Here is a 20,000-nt window from a genome sequence, read left to right as displayed (position 1 = left end):
CATTAGTGCCTTTAATGACGTGTTCTCTTTTCAAAAATAGCATAGGTTGCAAAAAGACAGCTCACGCTGAAAGAGCGCGGGTGGGCGGGGCTTGTTCAGCGCTGCGTGCTTGACGCTGCGTACGCGGCTCTGAGTGGGCGGGGCGCTGCGATTGTAAACAGATGCCACGTGTGTTGTGCAGAGATGAAGACGTTTTAATCATTTGTTGACTAGAATGAAAATGAAAAAGTTTTGCTTTATCAGCCAGATTTCTGATATCGCGATAACCTTTTAAACTTCATAAACTCTGAATATTAGCTCAGATACTGACAAAAGGATCTATATATAAGTGGTCACTCTATATCTCTAATCATCATATAATGCAGTGCAAGCCGATGCTGATTGACAGAGGAAAAAATAAACGCTCATCAGAAGCCTCATGATCTAATTCAGTAATAATTTTGAGATAAAAAGTCATAATTACTATATATTAAGTTATAATTTTGAGGCTAGTCAAATTTATTAGAAAGTCAAAATTATGAGATAAAACAGTATAAATTATAAAATTTAAAAAGTCAATTATGGCACATTAAGTCAGGTTTTTGTGTGTGTGAGCTAAAAAGTCATAATAATAATATACTAAAAAGTCATGAGATAAACTACTATGACTATATACCATATGACGTAAAAAGTCACAATTATGAGGGAAAACTGTATTATTAAATAACACTATTTCAATATAAAAATGTGTTTGACTGTAATGTACTGGACTGTTTTAGACACAACGGAGTACAATTAATTTCTACTAAACTGTAATGGAGATATTTGTGAATTAGATCAAGTAATACTCAGTGAATATGATATTTTTATGTATTATTCCTCACCTCCAGGTATTTTATTGCACACTCATGGATAAGGCATGCAGATAGTGATAAAAATATGAAATGCCAAAATATAAAAATGAGTTATTTTAATGAACTCAAAATATCCCCTTGGGGATTGTCCTGAATTCACACGGATTGTGTTTAATCAGGATTTGGATTCATGCAGAAATCAGATTTCATAGAGCACGTCTCCTGCAGAAGAGCACTTGTTTTAAAGCATCTTTATTATTGTTCATTTACAGTCCTTCCTCTACTTAACGATTGCACAGACGCTATTAAACTGAACTGGATGATGGTATCACTGAATCAATGATGAACTGCCTTCAACTGAAAAAATGAGTTAAAGCCCTTCTGTTTTATTGACATTCAGCACATTTTCAGATGAACTATACCTCTGAACATGAAGCAGAAACACGCTGCCGAATCTTTTCCAGGCCTTTATTTCTTGACTGTTTGAGCTGCGACACACAGAAATCAACTGGCAGAAGTACACTGAGCTCTCAACGCTTGATAGAATGTGAAAAATAAATACTGCGTTAGTAGCTAAGGTTATCGGTTTAGTTCCAGTAACAATCCACAGGTTTATAAAAATGCAAACACAAACACAAACACAAGCTGGATGGACAGAAAAAGAAAATGTGGCAACATCATCATCATCAGGATAAATGATCCAGAAGTTTAAGACAGTGAGGGAGTCATTCTGGACTGATTCAGATTCCCTCGTGAGACGAGCACTTTGGTGAGAGCGGTGATCAGACACGAACAAACACCCAACACCTCCGTTTTGCAGTTTGACCGTAATGGACATTAAGGGATGAGAGGACATATTTCTTATTGCTAATCAAGCACGGATGCTTCTGGTGAGCATTTGTTCCCTTTGTGCCTCTGGATGAAGCTCTACACTGAAACACACTACAAAATCATGTTCTGGACTCAGAGACATCACACTTTTAATGTCAAATCAATCCAAAACATCCTTCTAAAGGCAGCTCAGATCCAAAATGAACATCAAAAGTGTTGATAACGAGCAACACAAAAGAAACAAAGCGACGCGAGCCGTTCAGGTCAGTCACAGGATTCCCCAAAACACCTTGGCAATTAATGACCAAAATAAAAACGAGTCTTATTGCCTCAAAGGAACTCAAAGGTCATATTTACACAGTAGAAAATGGTTTGGTAAGTGCAGAACTTCAGTATATCTCCACATGCAGAAGTGAACAACGCACAGCATCACCCTCGACTGGGAAAAGATCTGACACTCGACTCAAACCAGCGACGTTATTGCGTGATGCTTCATCTGAACGCCACAGGAACAGGAAATCAATTTCACATCATGACAGAACTAAAACAACACAATCCTGGAGAGGAAATTAGCACCAGTCAGTATGAGAGTGTGTTCTCTCTCTCTCTCACACACACACACACACACACACACACAGGTGAATCTCAGTAACCCGTCAGGATCACGTCCAGCTCACATTTCAGAAACAGAGTTTTACATTGTAACATTTATTTTTTTCGTAATCTTCCAGGCAAATGTGGAGAAGGAAAACTGATGGATTTGAATTTAATTCATTTGAATTTGAGATGTGATATTTGACCATTTAAATAATTGTAGTGTATTTTTCAGTGTGCTTAGACGCCACATTTTAGTGTGAATTTAACAGTAAATATTTGTACAATTACTATAAACAATAACTACAAATATGCTTTTCAGCAAAACATTTGACTGCAAAAAATAAAGTTTTTTGACCTATTTATTTTGACCTTAGAAAAGAAATTAAAAAGTGTTTTTTACGAGTCCACCTGCTCTTCGCTCTATAAAGCTTGGGTTTTCCCGCGTGGTTCTTGCTCGTTTACTCCTGGTTGATTATTTGGTGAGACTTCTTCTGACTCTATACCATCATGTGTCAGACAAAAAGTATAGTTCTTTTTGGTTGTTTATTTGTTTTATACAGTTTTCCTTTCTTTTGTTAATAAATATTTCTGTATGTCGGGACAGAGCAAAATATTTTAACGTTGCAACAACAATAAAAAAAGATAATAAAAGCAAAAAATAATGTGTTTTGTCTTTTGGCAAAATATTTAGTTTGCAATAAGTTTGCACAATATTTTGATGTTGCAAAAAATGCAAAAAAAAGTATTCGACATTCATTAAATTATATGCAAATAAATGCAAAAAAATCAGTTTTGTTTTTCAACAAAATCTAACTTTAACTGCACTGAAACATGAGCTGCATTCATTCTGGTGAGATTGACTCATTTCCAGCAGAGAGGACAGAAGATGAGCGCGTGGATCAGACAAACACACACGGTCAGTGGCTTTGAGAAGCACACACACACACACACACACACACACAGAGCTGTATGTAGAAGACAAAAGGCAGCCCTTATCACGAGTCTCACGCTTCTCCTCCAGAGCGAAGAGCCGATTCAGCTCATGCATCACACACACACACACACACACACTCGCTGCATGTGCGTCCCTCATCAGAAGTCTCGTGATGTAAAGGGGAAGAGCTGGGCGCTCCGCGTCCTCCGAAGTGTTGGTGTGAGCTGTGCTTCAGCGCTGTGTGTCTGTAATCGCTCCGCGTCCAGCGCCGGCCGGAGGAGCAGGAAACACACTCCTGAAACACTCCTCATGTCTCTGAGGGTCAGCCGAGGGGCCGGGGTCAAAGTGCGGTCAGGCCGAAGTTACAGCGGCAGTACATCATCCCGCTGGAGTCGTGCCAGCTGTCCGTGATGGGATCGTACCGCTGCACCGCGCTCAGATACGAGGAGCCCGAGTGACCCCCCACAACATAGAGATAGTTATCCACCACAGCAGAGCCCACGCCTGGGAGAAACACACACACACACACACAGTGGGAATTTAGGGCTCATATAACTGCATTCTGCATGATTCTGCATGATTATGATCCATGTAAGATGATGGACAGGTCTGTTACACTGCATGCATTACTCATCTGAACTCCTGGTTTATTTCAGAAGTAATTGCACCACATGAACACATCAGAATTGCCGTCCCTGTTCTGTAAATGTTCAGATCATTGTGTAGATGTGATCTCACCGGTGCGCGGCTCGTTCATGGGTCGACACGCCGTCCACTGGTTCAGCTGCGGGTCGTAGCGCTCGATGCTGGACAGATGAGACACGCCGTTGTGTCCTCCCACCACGAAGATGAAGCCCAGCATCACCCCCACGCCGAAGTTAATGCGCTTATCTGACATCGGCGCCACCATATCCCATGAGTCTCTGCTCGGGTCGTATCTCTCCACACTGAAACACACATGGATCACCTGTCAACTCTGAACTCAGAGCCTGCAGTTACTAGAATGATTTCTGAAGGATCCACTGGAATAAATTAGTTTAAAATATATTCAAACAGAAAGCAGTTATTTTAAAATAGTAAAAATATTTCACAATAATACAGTTTTTTCAAACACTGCTGATGTGTGTGTGTGTGTGTGTGTTTGTGTGTGTGGTGTGTTGAAGAACTCTAGATAACCAGTGATCAAACTAAAGACTGCTGGCCCCATGAAACCCTGGCAGCGTCCCAGGAGTCCCTGTTCTTTCCAGAACTCTTGACACACGTTTAGAAACCCGTCTCATGAGATCCAGGCGCTCATGGAGACACAAGCACAACACGAGCGTCCCATGAGCACCAAACTACCCCTGCGCTCATACAGAGATCCACTGCAGTCATGTTCTAACTCTTTTTTGTTTTTAATGCATAGAAATATCAACTTAAAACTAGAAAAATAAATCTAACCATTAAAGAAATACAATAGTGTTTATTTTTAATTATCATAAAAATAGTGTATATATATTTTTTTTTTCTTCTTTTTTTTTTCTTATTTTAGTAAAAGTTTTACTTTTTTTTTATCTGTGTTTTTGAGTTTTATTTAATTTTTGTCTATGAAATGTTACATGTTTTCATTTCAGTTTTAGTAGTTTTAATACTTTAACAAACTAAACTGATATATTTACTAAAAGTAATTTGTATTAATTTTATTTTTTTAAGGAATTCAGTAGTTTTATTTGAAACAAGGCTTTGAATATAATTCTGTATCTACTAATTTACCAACCAGGCCATCCTTAAAAATATGTTGGTTTGCAGTAACAGTATTTTTTTTTTTTTTAAAAAGGGTCGGTAGGTCGGTCTATTTTTTTTTTTTTTCAAGTTTCAATTAAAAAAAAAAAAAGTAAATTTTTGTGATGGTGATGATGTCGGTATGAATTTAAACAAATTAGCATATCGTGACGTCACTGACTGGGTCTTCAACCCATGCCTTCGGGCGCATCATTGCAAACCTCATTTTGATGCATATATACCACAAACAAATTTAAATCTTTGTCAAAAACATGTTTATTGCATGAATTTCAGGTGAGAAAAAAATGAGGTACTGTTTTACTTGCATCCACCGCTACGTATCAATGCAACCTACAAATGAGAGAACGTTTACTTTGCTTTCTTGGGTTGTCACTTTTGTGAAAAAAATCCTGTTTGATTTGAGTGACGAGTGTTCATTGAATCGATTGTAAAATCGATTTTGCATGTCTAAAGTTTTATACGGCAAATAACACCAAATATAGGTAAATCCACGGCAACAGGCAGGAGGAACGTAAAAGTTCAAAATATTGGTAAAGACCAATATTTCTGATGATTTATTGGCGTGAAGTTACGTGCACAATGACAAACCGGAGTGCAACATTTTCGAAAAACAATAAGCAGAGTGGACTGCCATAATGCAAAACATTTACTGCAGGCTTCAACATGGCTGTGTTTACATCAAAACTGAAACCAAGCCGTTCACACAGAACGCATATTTCGCGCATTTCATGTTTTTAAATGAAAAAATGTATCCTGTGTGACTGGTTTTCCGCCCTTTTTATTTATTTAACAATGCATGCATACATGATGCTGTTTTGTTTATAGTTCTTTAAGCACCTTAATTAATAATAATTGGTTCATAAACATTATTTTAAATATTATGTTTTTTTCACAGTCATGTTTTCTAATGCTTTGAATAAACATGCAGTAATATTTTGTTTGATGCGCTATCTTGAGCCTCAGAAGAGAAGCAGAAAGCTTTTCTTCACCCGAACTGAAATTATGCATTTAAAATTCTAATACAATTCGAATTTTGATCATATTTAAGTAAAAAATTCTAATTTAGTTTTTTCAGCTATTTTGACAGCCCTAGGCGATTCAAGCCCGAAACTGTAGGAGGCTGAATTCACATTTCTGTTGTAAAAAGAGAAACATTGTGCAGAAGTATTATTTGCTGTTATGCGTGTTTGTCCGAAGCTGCAGTTGCTGTGTGACGCCTGTTCAAAAAAAAAAAAAAACCTGGACGCGCTCCGAGAGAAGGTCGTTAAAATAATTTTCTTATTTTCGTTTTCGAAACTTGTGTTGGTTGATTCGTGCTTGATTCGTGCAGTAGATTTTCGAACATAAAGTGACAGTCGACACGGTCACGGTTTTAGACTAGAGAGGAGAAGGGATGGGAAAAGATCTGGGCACAGTTTTTCCAGAACTTTGTGCCAAGTTAAAGCGGTGTCGAGCTGTTTTAATGAATGTTTTTAGATGTATTATGGTGCCCGAACCCGTATGACTTTGAACAGTGACCGTGAACATTTAGTTTACTGCAGGCGCAGCCATCATTACCAAGCGCGAACCGTTGACTCTGACAGTGAGTGAGAGTCTGAGACGAAGCGAACGCACAGGACACAGTGTGACATCCGTAAACACAGATGATGTCACTGGGTTTTTTTCTAATTAAAGAAGATAGCCTTCAATTGTATGTAGGCCAAGGCAATTTATATATTTACAATACTTAAATATAATTAATAGTATTTTATTGCGTTTGTATTAGTTGTTTGAAGAGTAAAAAAATTATTGGTCTGTCTTAACGCAAATTTACAATCGGCAAGTCGGTCGGACTAAAAGCAAAAAAAATAAAAAATTTGAGTCGGTGCTAAATTGACAGAGTCGGTCGGGTTACGGCAAACAAGAATATTTTTAAGGATGGCCCCAGTGTAATTTTAAGATGATTAAAATTAGAAGTATTATAGCATTTTGGTTTTTGTTGCATTTTATTTATTTTTATTTTTATTTTCGTTTTTACAATTTTAGTCATTTAACAAACTAAATGAAAATCTTAAATATTGTTTTGGCGACTACCTGAAATATTTACTGAAAATACAACTGAAAGGTTTTTACATTCCATTTTATTTTAGGTCTTTCATGTCCAAAGTCTTTTAAATATCATAAATTTTAAATTTAATAATGCGTGAAAAAAGTGGCATCTGTTAATGCAAAATTCAACAATAGTTGATTTAAACTAAAACACTAGTGATTTAACACACTAATCTCAATTAACACATCTTCAATAGTTGTATTTAACAATATTAACACTGATAATAACGATCAGCATGCCATCTCCTAGAATTAGCTAATTAGTTTAAATGTAATATATTATTCACAATTTTTACAAATTTAATTATAAAAATGCTTTTAAAAATAATTACAAATTAATAAATATAATGCTTTCTAATAAATAAATAATAATAAGTTGACTACAGTTTTTAATTTTCAATTAACTAAATATAGGTTCAAAACATACAAGGAAATATTCATTAAAAAAGAAGCACATTAGAAGCAATAGCCTTAGCTATTGATAACAACTACACTCCTCCCAGAATGCAGTGCGGCGGGGTACCTGTTCATGTGGGCGGGGCCGTATCCTCCGATGGCGTAGATCATGCCATCCAGCGCGGCGGTGGCGAAGCAGCTGCGTGATTTGGTCATGGGTGCCACCGGCTGCCAGTCCTTGAGCTTGGGCCCGTACTTCTCCACAGACTGCAGGTAGTTCTGTCCGTCGTATCCTCCGAGGGCGTACAGCTCGCCCGCCAGCACCAGCACACCCAGCGTGCTCCTGCACTCCGCCATGCGCTCCACAGACGCCCAGGTGTTGCTGTCAGGGTCCCAGCGCTCCACGCTGCTCTCGTGCCGCCGGTAGCTGATGCCCTGACGCATGTGTGTGGCGATGCCCCCCACCACATACACCTTCTGCTCCAGAACCGCCACACCGAACTCACAGCGCGGCACGCTGAGCGGAGCCAGACCGAGCCACGAGTCCGTCTGCGGGAAGAACATCTCCACGCTGACACACACACACACATCATGAACACACACACACACTCGAGCGGCGCATGCATCAGTTCTGTACAGTAAAACTCAACCCAACTCAAGAAAGAATTCATGACTCCACCCCATTCCTAATCTATTCTTCATTTCTTTTTATTAATCCATTTCTAATCCAATCTCAGTTTTGTAAATACGAGCTATTGAAAGTAGCTATACGTTTCTATTTGTAGTGTTCGTTAACTCTAGCTGTAATCACGTGTGTGAGGCGTTGGTTCACCTCTCCAGCGTGGCGAAGAGCCCGGCCTTTCCTCCGACGGCCAGCAGGACTTTAGGAGCGCAGCGCGGCCGTGTGGACAGCATGGTCTGGTAGGAGAGCCGGTGCTCGGGCATGAAGTGGTACTTGAGCGCCTCGTTGAGCAGGTGTTTGCAGGCGTGGTCGTCTCGGATCAGGTGATTGGCCTCGTACAACCGCGTCAGGAACTTGACGCTCAGCAGCGGTAGCCGCACACAGTGTAGGAGCGGCGCCAGGTATTGCTGTCTTTCTGTCAGATCGTACTTGATCCAGGACTCCAGCGCGTAGAACACACTCTCCTCCGTCAGCACGTTCAGGCAGTCGTTGGAGACGATCTCGTCCAGCTCGGCGCGCGTCAGCTCCAGGAACTCCTCCGTCTGGCACACCTCCTCGAAGTGCTGGCAGATGAATTTGCTGGCAGATAAACACAGCTCGTGGCAGCCGTAGGTCTCGGCAAAGCGTGAGATGCCGATGCAGTTCCCCGCGTCCAGCTGACTCTCCAGGAAGCTGCAGCACTCCTTCAGAACCAGCTTGACCTGCAGCAGGTTGGCGGCAGGAAGTAGAGACTCCACTGTTTCCTGTGAGATGAAGACGGTTCCTGTGTAGGCGTACTCCACTATGGCCTGACGAGAGACGGAAACAGAACACATTTCATCAATTACTGACTGCAAGGGTCTCAAATATAGTCCCTGGTCCAACAGCTCACCAGAATTACAGGCCCGAGCTCGTCTTTTTTCCCCTTCTCCCAAAACAGTGTATACTACTGTTCTAGCTTCTAAAATAGTTCGGTGTTGTATGCAATGATATAAACTGTAGATATAAAACAGTTCAACAGTGTTAGTTTACTCTCCTCATTTGGGAGTCACACTTGTCATCTTCACAGTCAGAAGTGACCAGACACCTAATTTTTTTTTTTTTGCTGCAGTAAAATCAATGTAATATACATATTTTTGTTCAATAATATTTTTAATTTTGAGATTGTTTCACTGCTCTAATTAATATGTATCCAATAATTATGACCAATTCCTGCCCATTACAAATGATAAAAAATTTTATATATTAAACCTGTAATATAATTATATATTATATTTTATATGTCAAACCTGAATACAGAGAAAGCATTTTGTTACACAAAACATTACAATTCTATAAAAATGTTGAACAGAAATGTTTTATCAGAGCATAATCAGAGTAGTAATTCTTTTAGTTTTAAGCCATTTTCAGTTTCAGAAGTGCATAAAGCCCTCACACTTTTAGACATTAGAAAATCGGCTGGTCCTGATAACTTGGAGCCTTATTTTCTACAGTTAGCATCTGATTTTATTGCACCGCCTTTGACTTATCTTTTTAATCTTTCTCTGGACACGAATGAAATTCCACTTATATGGAAATCCGCATTTGTTCTTCCTCTGTTAAAAGGAGGCGACCCGACTGATTTAAATAATTACAGACCCATCTCGAAACGGTCTGTCCTGGCCAAGGTTATGGAAACTCTGGTGAACGATCAATTGAAAGAGTTTCTAACTATCAACAATATTCTGTCTAATTTTCAATCAGGTTTTCGTAAAAAACACAGCACAACTACAGCAGCCCTAAAAGAAGTAAATGATTTTATTGACTCTTTAGATAAAAAACAACATTGTGCAGCTCTCTTCATTGACCTATCGAAGGCTTTTGATACTGTGGATCATGCAATATTAAAGACTTCTCAGTGTCGGGTTGTCAGAACAAACAGTTTGCTGGTTTGAAAACTATCTATCAGGTAGATCCCAGTGTGTACAGGCAGATGGTCTCACCTCCAGCCCTCTTAGTATATCCAAGGGTGTGCCCCAGGGGTCAGTGCTGGGACCATTTCTATTTATTTTATAGATCAACAATCTTGATCAAAATGTCTCCAACGCAAATTTTCATTTCTATGCCGATGATACTGTGATATACTGCTCTGCATCAACTCCAAACCAAGCTCTTTGTCAGCTTCAACTTGCTTTTGATACTGTACAACGTACCTTGTTCGATTTAAAACTTGTTTTGAATGACGACAAAACAAAACTTATGTTGTTCTCAAATGCAAAATCAAAGTCACTGAACCTTCTACCCATCTCTACTTCTCAGGGCTCCAAGATTGAGTCTGTATCTCAATTCAAGTATCTTGGTATCCTAATTGATAATTCACTCTCTTTTAAACCTCACATTCAACAGTTTAAAAAAAACTAAAGCTGAAAGTGGGTTTTTATTTTAGAAACAAGTCATGTTTTTCCTTTGAGGCCAAAAGGAGGCTTGTTGCTGCCACTTTCTTGTCAGTGCTGGACTATGGCGATGTTATATACATGAATGCTTCCATCGCAAGCTTGAAACTGTTGGATACTGTTTATCATGGAGCTCTTAGGTTTATCACAAACTTTAGAGCACTTACTCATCACTGTTCTTTGTATTATCGGGTTGGTTGGTCTGCATTGTCCACCCGTAGACTTAATCATTGGTACATTTTTATCTACAAGGCAATTCTTGGTCTGCTTCCCCCATACCTCCAATCTTACATCGAAAAGAAAAATACAAGAAGATATTGTCTTCGTTCTGAGGACTTATTATTATTATCTGTCCCTCAAGTCCGGACCGAACTGGGAAAAGGGTCGTTCAAGTATGCGGCTCCCTGCACTTGGAATCAGCTGCAAAATGTCCTGAATCTTTAGGAGCCAGTTTCATTGGTTGATTTTAAATTACTTTTAAACAACATTGAAGCTACACAAACTGGCTGTAGATGTTATGACCGACTCAGTTATGACGGACGATCCTTGCTGTTGTTTGTCGCTTGCGATAATATGTGAAATTCTGATTTCTTATGACTTTATAATTTTTATTACTTGTACAAATTGTTATATGTTGATGTTATATGTTATATGTTTTTATGTCTTTAACCTTGTTAATTGTGCTGCTGCCTGTCTTGGCCAGGACGCTCTTGGAAAAGAGATTTTTAATCTCAATGAGTTTTATTCTGGTTAAATAAAGGTAATAATAATAATAATAATAATAATGCTTCAGGGTCTGATCTGATTTCAACCTCTTATTACAGTTTTCTGACTCGTTTTGGCTTTCTGGTTATAGCCATACCAATTCATTTGAGTGTGTAAAATGGTGCATGCTTGTGTGTGTGTCTGTGTCTGTGTGTGTGTGTGTGTGTGTTTTGCACTCGTATGAATTATCTTGAAAACAGTTTAACAGTGACAATAATGGTACTAAACATCAGCCTCATTTTATTTGTTGGGGGGGGGAGGTCTGAAATATGAATTGAACATATAGGGAATGGCCCAGAAGAGATATGATTTGATGTGGTACTACTGGTTTGTGTGGATGTCAGCTGACCTTGAGAGCGGCTTCATCCACACACTGGAACTCCACCTCAGACGTCTCTTTCTCCGACAGGTTTCCGGTGAACATGGCCTTGAAGTACGGGCTGATGCTGGCTAGCACCACTTTGTGTGCGTGGATCTTTGTGTCTCCGACCCGCAGCACGATGTCACAGAGCTCATGATCCTGGCGCAGGAGCTGCAGACCCTGCAGGAGCTGCTCGGAGTGAGGACGCATCAGGCTCGCAAACATGTACGGCTTGGCCTGCTGCTCCATCTGAAACACACACAGATGCTTTATATGTGACCCTGGACCACAAAACCAGTCAGAAGTCTGATGTGTGGTTTGTTCGGAGGACAATATTTGTCTGAGATACAACTATTTGAAAATCTGGAATCTGAGGGAGCAAAAAAATCTGAATATTGAGAAAATCATCTTTAAAGTTGTTCAGATGAAGTTCTTAGCAATGCATATTACTAATCAAACATTAAGTTTTGATATATTTACGGTAGGAGATTTACTAAATATCTTCATGGAACATGATCTTTACTTAATATCCTAATGATTTTCGGCATCAAAGAAACTATTGCTACAAATATAGGTGTGCTACTGATGACTGCTTCTGTGCTGCAGGGTTAAACAGCAGCTCACTGGGGTTTGAGGACAAAGGACAGAGACTCACGAGAGTTCCTCAGTTCATGAGAAACATTAAACTCCCAGAAGGTCAGCAGATGAACTAACAGAAACACTTCAGCAATCTCTCAGAGCTCTGCCACAGTCTTACAGCTCACAAAAACAGAAATTAATACAAATACAATTACCCAAAATGATATTACTACGTAGTACAACAACATCAATGAGAATTAGGTGGAAATCTGCTGAATTATCATGAATAGTATATAAAATGTAAAAAAAATTTAAAAGGAACTTAACATTGACTTCATTTTATTTTTGCAACACATTACTTGTTCTTCTGCTCTTGTGATTTTGGGCTAAAATATGACTGGTTCAGAAATGATATAAACGGCAAGAAATTAATAACTGCAAGATGTACGCTATTAATTGCAAGATAAAAACTCATAATTACAAGATATAACTCATAATTGTGAGAAAGTATGAACAAAATGATAGGATATAAATGGAGATATAAATTTAAAATTAAGATATACATTTAATATATATAATTTAATAAAAATATATTCTCTATGCTCTTTAAAACATTTCGTCGCTCCTTTGTCCCCCTCCTGCTTCATCTCTAATAGCTGACGACTTTGCCACGTTTTTCATTAATAAAATTAAAAGCATCAGTGCACAATTTTCCACACCACAATCAGTCAAGCTCATATCACCAGCAAACTTACACTGATTTACATCCTTCTCTTCACTCTCTGAGGCAGAAGTCTCAAAACTCATCCTTTCTAATCACCCTACTACTTGCCCGCTTGATCCTATTCCATCTCATCTCCTTCAAGCCATTTCTCCTGCAGTTGTACCTTCACTCACTCACATCATCAACACATCCCTCCACACTGGTGTTTTTCCCTCATCATTTAGACAGGCACGTATAACTCCACTACTTAAGAAACCATCCCTCAACCCATCTCTTTTAGAGAACTACAGACCAGTTTCCCTTCTTCCTTTCATTGCAAAAACACTTGAACGAGCTGTGTCCAACCAAGTCTCTACATTTCCCACACACAACAATCTCCTTGACAGCAACCAATCTGGCTTCAGAAGTGGACATTCAACTGAGACGGCCTTGCTCTCAGTTGTCGAAGCTCTAAGACTAATCCAAATCTTCAGTACTTATCCTGCTTTATCTGTCCACTGTTTTTGACACGGTTAACCACCAGATCCTCCTATCAACCCTACTGGCAAAAGGCATCTCAGGAACCACACTTCAATGGTTTGAGTCTTACCTATCAGATAGGTCCTTCAAAGTATCTTGGAGAGGTGAGGTGTCCAAGTCACAACATCTAACTACTGGGGTGCCTCAGGGCTCAGTTCTTGGACCACTTCTCTTCTCTGTCTACATGGCATCATTAGGTTCTGTCATTCAGAAACATGGCTTTTCATACCACTGCTATGCTGACGACACTCAACTCTACCTCTCATTCCATCCTGATGATCCGACGGTAGCTATTCGCATCTCAGCTTGTCTAACAGACATTTCTTCCTGGATGATGGACCATCACCTTCAACTCAACCTTGCCAAGACAGAACTGCTTGTGATTCCAGCAAACCCATCGTTTCATCACAATTTCACCATCAAGTTAGGCACATCAACCATAACTCCTTCAAAAACAGCTAGAATCCTTGGAAGTATGATTGATGATCAGCTGACTTTCTCAGACCACATTGCTAAAACTGTCCGATCCTGCAGATTTGCTTTGTTCAACATCAAGAAGATCAAGCCCTTTCTTTCGGATCATGCTGCACAACTCCTTGTTCAAGCTCTTGTTCTGTCCAGGCTGGACTATTGCAATGCTCTCTCTGCAGGTCTTCCAGCCAGTTCTATCAAACCTTTACAATTAATCCAGAACGCGGCAGCAAGATTAATTTTTAATGAGCGAAAAGAATACACGTCACACCTCTGTTTATCAATTTGCACTGGCTTCCAATAGCTGCTCGTATAAAATTCAAGGCATTGATGTTTGCCTACAAAACTACCACTGGCTCTGCAACCAGAATTATACCATTAACATTTATTTACAATTAAAGACCTCTAACATTAGCTCTATTCTTTCTGTATTCTATCTTTTGTATTTTTATTTATTATATAATAAAAAAAAACCTTGCTATGTGTATGGTGTTAAGCTAACAGACTTGTTATAGCACTTGTATATAATTGCGGTTGGGATGATTTAAATTGCTTCTGTTGTCCTCATTTGTAAGTCACTTTGGATAAAAGCATCTGCTAAATGACTAAATGTTTGTGTGTGTGTGTGTGTGTGTGTGTGTGTGTGTATATATGTATATATATATATATATACATACATACATACATACATACATACATACATACATACATACATACATACACACACACACACACACACACAGTATATATACACACATAAACGGAACTCTATATCATATTTTCTTACCATTTTAACAAAACTATAGTGAATAAACTGTCATAATATGAGAAATATTAAATGTGTGTGAATAAATTTTGGACTAACAAATCTTGTTCTTTATATAATGTTTGTTAATAAAGCTTGTCCGGTATGAATCATCAGCTCGAGGAGTGGGTTCAAATCACACTGTATTTCTGTGCTCCCTACATACTACTGTCTCTCAGATAGCATCGTTTAAGTGTGTCCTTTACACCTAGCTAGGCAGCAGAGGCTCTAAACACTAACGCTCCCTATGTAGACAGCATCAGCAGCGCACTATGTTTGACACACATCCACGAACAGCAGAAATCACATCAGGAGTGTTGAGTGACAGCATCACAGATCTCAGTCTTCTTCAAACACCGCAATCATATTCCTCTGACATCAATCAACTGATCTGAATAAATAAAGCTGCTCGTTCCCAGCTAACATATTAGCATCAGAGCTCCGCTCAGGACTAACGCGAACTTACCACGCATTTAAACTCTGTCAGGCGTTCGTTAAGTGAGGTAGAGTGCAGAAATAAAACGATTATTAAGCGTTTACCTGTGTGTCTGGCTGATTTCTGGCAGTTTGAAGCGCAACACGGCCGCGACTGTCAGGAAAACAAACACAAATCAGCGCTTGCGTCACTTCCGGGAAGTAAGAGTCTGACGCAACCGCGATTTTAAATACTGTATTTTACAATTACACAAATACAAAATATTGAAGTATTTTGAAAAAAATACAAATGCAAATGACGGAATGCTATTTTATATTTGAAATACGTATTTGAAATATATGTATCATAAACACTGCCCATCCGTGAATATGCGTTTATTAAATGATATAATAATACTAAATAAAATGATTACAATATTATGCGCATTTATTAGTGGTGAAAAATAATATTTATCAAAATTTTAAGCATTTGAATCTTTGTTCCGAGATAAAACTGTTTGTTTGTTTTTCCAAGCACCATGCTCGTTTTGCATAACTTTAAAACTACTGTGTAAATATTTAAAGCCAATATATGTTTAAAAAGTAAAAATAAAATAAAAGCATTGCCGTCTCTGTCTGTGTCCGTTGCTTTCTCACGAACTACACCTCCAACAATGCACCGCGCCCGTCAGCCAGTGTGGGGTCGGAGGGCGCGTCGCCATGGCATCGGTTGGTTGTGACATCACCGCCATTTTGCCCGAGTGTTGTGATGGAAGCAGCGAGAAAATCAGAATCAGACAGAGAAGCACCTAAATTCAGACGTGAAGCGGACCAATCCATACCAGAGGGAGCCGATTCAGCGAATCAGAGTCAGAGGGAGCCGATTCAGCGAATCAGAGTCAGAGGGAGCCGATTCAGCGAATTAGAGTAAATCGCGTCGAGAATCGAACCGAATCAGGAGTCGGACTGATCTGCGATAAAAGGTGTGATTTTCACTAAAACAAGTCAAATAACGTCAGGCATGTCAGTCAGTTCCGTGTGTAAATCATCTTAGGGTGTTTTTAAAACAGCGTAATCTTAATTAATTCCGACGCTTCTTGTCGATTTGCTAGAAAACGCGAAAATACAAAAACTAACGTCCGATGATGAATGAGGTTCATTAATACTGAATAACCTCACTGTCTTATAAAGCTTCAGTGTGTGTGTGTGTGTGTGTGTGTGTGTGTGTGTGTGTGTGTGTGTGTGTGTGTGTGTGTAAATCAGGGCTGGGGCTATCGATTATTTTAATCAAGTATTCTACCAATTATTCTGTCAATTTATCAAACAATCAAGATCAATTCAATTCAAATAAACAACTGGTTTGTTTCATTTTTAGAAAAATAAATATTTTTACTGCTGAAAATTAATATATTAATTACTGCTGAAAAAAAACATTTAATTGCCAAACTAAATTAAAAATGCATATATATATATATATATATATATATATATATATATATATATATATATATATATATACAAAAATCAATTTCAGCTTACTTTAAAAAAAAGTGCAAACTAAAACTAAGGCATAAATCAAAATAATAGTAATTAAAAATAATAATACCTAAACATTGCATTTATGTCGTGCAGCTTCAGCCAAACCAAAGCTCAAGCATGACTGATTCAATAAGTTTCAAGTGTTTTTTACATTTTATGGCCATTTTTACCTTTTTATAAAGTAAAGGTTTTTTTTTCTAAAAGTGTGCATCATCTTTTGAGTCAATTTTTTTTTAGCAGTCAATTAGAATAATAAGACATTTAAGCTGTTACCAAACACACGTTATCAGTATTAAAATTCATCTTTGCAGTGCAGAGGAATCACAGAAGCTGTATCTGAAGAGGCATTTAGATGTAAGCCTGTTTACACACTGTTTAATTAAGGGACATGAATGCATTTAACCTGCAGTTACAAAAGCATGAATGATATTTTGTTATTTTAAACATAAAACATTCAATACTGATATTTACAATTATTTTCAAAAACCAAAAAAACACTTTAAATGTGAAATTAAAACCGCCTGTAGGTGGCAGCAAGTCACTGTTAATGAGTGAGTCATTGCGGTTGAACTGAATCATTTAAACGAATGATTCATTCAGGAACAAGAAACAGTAATGTTGCTCAGAGATGCAGAACAGTGCTGTGACTGTGTTTGGAATTATTGTCTGTTGCCAAAATATAACAAAAACAGGCAATATGGTGAAAAACATAAGTGTCTTACTATTAACTTTTTGTTTATTGAACTGTTGCATAAAGTCAGTATCATATTTGTAATCATGCTGCATTTTAAAGGTGAAAACTGGCACTCTTCGTGTGATATTGTCACCATATTGATTTGCGTTCTTAAATATCCCAGAGCAAAGTTAGTTCTGAGAAAAATAGAGTTAAAGTTTTAAGATTTTAAAACAAATTCACAGAGCAACGAGGCATGTTTTACTCCATTTCTTTTCTTAATAATAATTGCTATATAAATAACAACAAATTAGTTATTTTTTTATTGTATCTTTGTTATTATATTTAAACAGTGGAACAAATGTAAGAAAGAAACAAAGAATGAATTACATTATTATTTTACATATAAACAAAAGCATTCAAGTATGAAACAAATAATCAAATGTAAAAATTCCTTCAGTGTGTTTATTAAGCAGTTCAGTCAAGAGCAGCGAGTGAGTCCCTCTTTCCTTTTATTGTGAGATTAACATTGAAGCGAGCGGAGAAAAGGTACTCCTCTTAGAAAACCTACAAATAAAGCTGTAGATGTTTAAGTTCTAGTTCTAGACGAGGGCGTAATGAACTCATTTTTGTGAAAAGAAGCTAAAAATGAAACTGTAATCGACTTTTTTTGCATGTAGCATTCCGACTCATTTTCCAGCACGGCTCGCTTCTTTAGATCTGATCTGATGTGTTTTCCTGATGACTCCAGGTGTGTCGCTGCATCATGTGACGCGTCTGGACTCTGATGATGATGTATGGGCTGATTCCTCAGGAGTTACACGCACAGCTCCTGGACCTCCAGAACTATCAGAGCCGGACCAGCGGCGTGGAGGAGCTGAAGAACATCCTCCTGGAGCTGGATCTCCAGCAGCTCTCCTCCGCCAGCATCCTGGACTTCATACAGTTCTTACGCAAGCTCCTGGACGACAGCAACTTCAGGGTTCTGTGCGGAGCGCTGCAGCTCATCAACCTGCTGATCCAGAAGCTGGAGAGTGATGTGGAGCGCTATTACAAGGAGATCGTGAGCGTGACGGTGCGAGCGCTAGGCGACTCCCGTAGCGTCACGCGGCTCGAGTACATGAACGTCTTCAGGCAGCTGATGAGGACGGTGGGGCCGCAGAAGGTCCTGGATCTGCTGGTGTGTCAGCTCAAGCACAGGAACTCCAGGGTTCGAGAGGACGTCATCAACATCATCACGGCTGCCCTGCTCACACGCCCGCGCAAGGACTTCGATATCCCCGGCCTGTGTGTGGAAGCGGCGCCGGCGCTCGCCGACAGCAAGAGGAAGGTGCGTCACGCGGCTCTGGAGCTCTTCGCCGTCTTGGACTACTGTCTGGACACGGGTCAGAAGCAGCCGCTCGTGAAGGCCGTGGATGGAGTGGAGCTGGCCGGAGACGCCGAGGGCCTGATGGCTGCTGTACAGGCGCGGAGAGCACGACACATCCTCCCTCGACTCGCTCCCGACGGATCCGTGGAGTACGCACTCACTCTTCCTAAACCGGGACAGAGACGGATGCCTCAGCTGGGCTCCGGGGCCGATCTGGACTGGGTTCTGAACGGAGGCCGGGCTCACAGCTCTCGCTCAGACGGGGATCAGCAGAGGAGGATGGTGAGCGCTGGGAAAGGGAAGAACAAACTGCCCTGGGAGAGATCCGCCCTCTCTGTGGAGCTCCAGAGCAACGGAACGTCACCTGATCAGGTGAGCCATGACATCATCACACACACACACACACCTGAGATCAGCGGAGCGCTCGGAGACTGATCTGAACTCTGCTGGTCGGAAACGTCCTCCATGATGAATGTGTGTTGTTTTGTTTATTCCAGCTGGTCATCGGTGAACATCCGTCCTCATCCAGCAGACTCCGTCAGCACACTGGAGTCAGACACAGTAAGAGCACTCTTCAGTCTTGTGGACAGAGAGACCGTTTGAGAACCATCCTCGTGTTCAGTTTACTACATGAAGTGATTGGAGTGCTAGAATTGATTTGATGAAGGCGTCAGTAACCCTTCACAATAATATAGTGATGGGAACATTGATGAAATCCTCTGAAGTGCACAGATAACTGTGTTCTGTTCTGTGTTGTGTTGTGGTCCAGGTCCATCAGAACCGCTCCTGTCTCCGGGCCGGACTCGCAGGTCTCTGGGTCGACTGCGCCGAAGCGGGAGTTTGGACTCGGATCCAGACGTTCTCAAAGCGGCCGACCGCTCGGAGTCTGAGAAAGGTGACGCCACGGTCAGACTCCACAGCACACAGCGTGTATATTAGACTCAGACCACCGTCTCATGGGGTTTTATTCAGCTTTGCTCTTCTTCTAAGTTGATGGCACAGCTTGGGAACCATAATGAATTAAAACCAGTGTTACTTCAGCCATCTAGTATATGACCCTGGACCACAAACCAGTCATAAGGGTTAATTTTATGATATGAAACTGAGATGTCTACAATCTAAATATTGAGAAAATCATCTTTAAAGTTGTTCAGATGAAGTTCTTAGCAATGCTTATTACTAATCAAACATGAAGTTTTGATATATTTATGTTAGGAAATTAACAAA

General features: G+C 39.6%; 2 protein-coding genes across 2 annotated transcripts in view; one reads left to right on the top strand and one right to left on the bottom strand.

The window, feature by feature from the left end:
- Positions 1–3,079: 3,079 nt before the first annotated feature.
- On the bottom strand, positions 3,080–15,411 carry LOC132112329 (kelch-like protein 28). Its single transcript, XM_059519768.1, has 6 exons — positions 15,319–15,411; positions 11,669–11,929; positions 8,294–8,931; positions 7,589–8,032; positions 3,934–4,142; positions 3,080–3,699 (listed from the first exon to the last, which is right to left on the bottom strand). The coding sequence occupies exons 2-6, from the start codon at positions 11,927–11,929 to the stop codon at positions 3,536–3,538; spliced, it is 1,716 nt and encodes a 571-aa protein (XP_059375751.1). The 5' UTR covers positions 15,319–15,411; the 3' UTR covers positions 3,080–3,535.
- Positions 15,412–15,854: 443 nt separating this feature from the next.
- Positions 15,855–20,000, top strand: part of LOC132113339 (TOG array regulator of axonemal microtubules protein 1-like) — a 23,229-nt gene continuing 19,083 nt past the window's right edge. The window contains exons 1-4 of the mRNA XM_059521136.1: positions 15,855–16,175; positions 18,156–19,145; positions 19,271–19,334; positions 19,543–19,668. Of these exons, the coding sequence (XP_059377119.1) occupies positions 18,192–19,145; positions 19,271–19,334; positions 19,543–19,668 (1,144 nt within the window). The 5' untranslated portion in view covers positions 15,855–16,175; positions 18,156–18,191. The remainder of the gene's footprint in view (positions 16,176–18,155; positions 19,146–19,270; positions 19,335–19,542; positions 19,669–20,000) is intronic.

The sequence above is a fragment of the Carassius carassius genome, chromosome 32 (assembly GCF_963082965.1).
Source record: "Carassius carassius chromosome 32, fCarCar2.1, whole genome shotgun sequence".
NCBI classification, from domain to species: Eukaryota; Metazoa; Chordata; class Actinopteri; order Cypriniformes; family Cyprinidae; genus Carassius; species Carassius carassius.
This window is presented reverse-complemented; position numbering and strand designations above follow the sequence as displayed.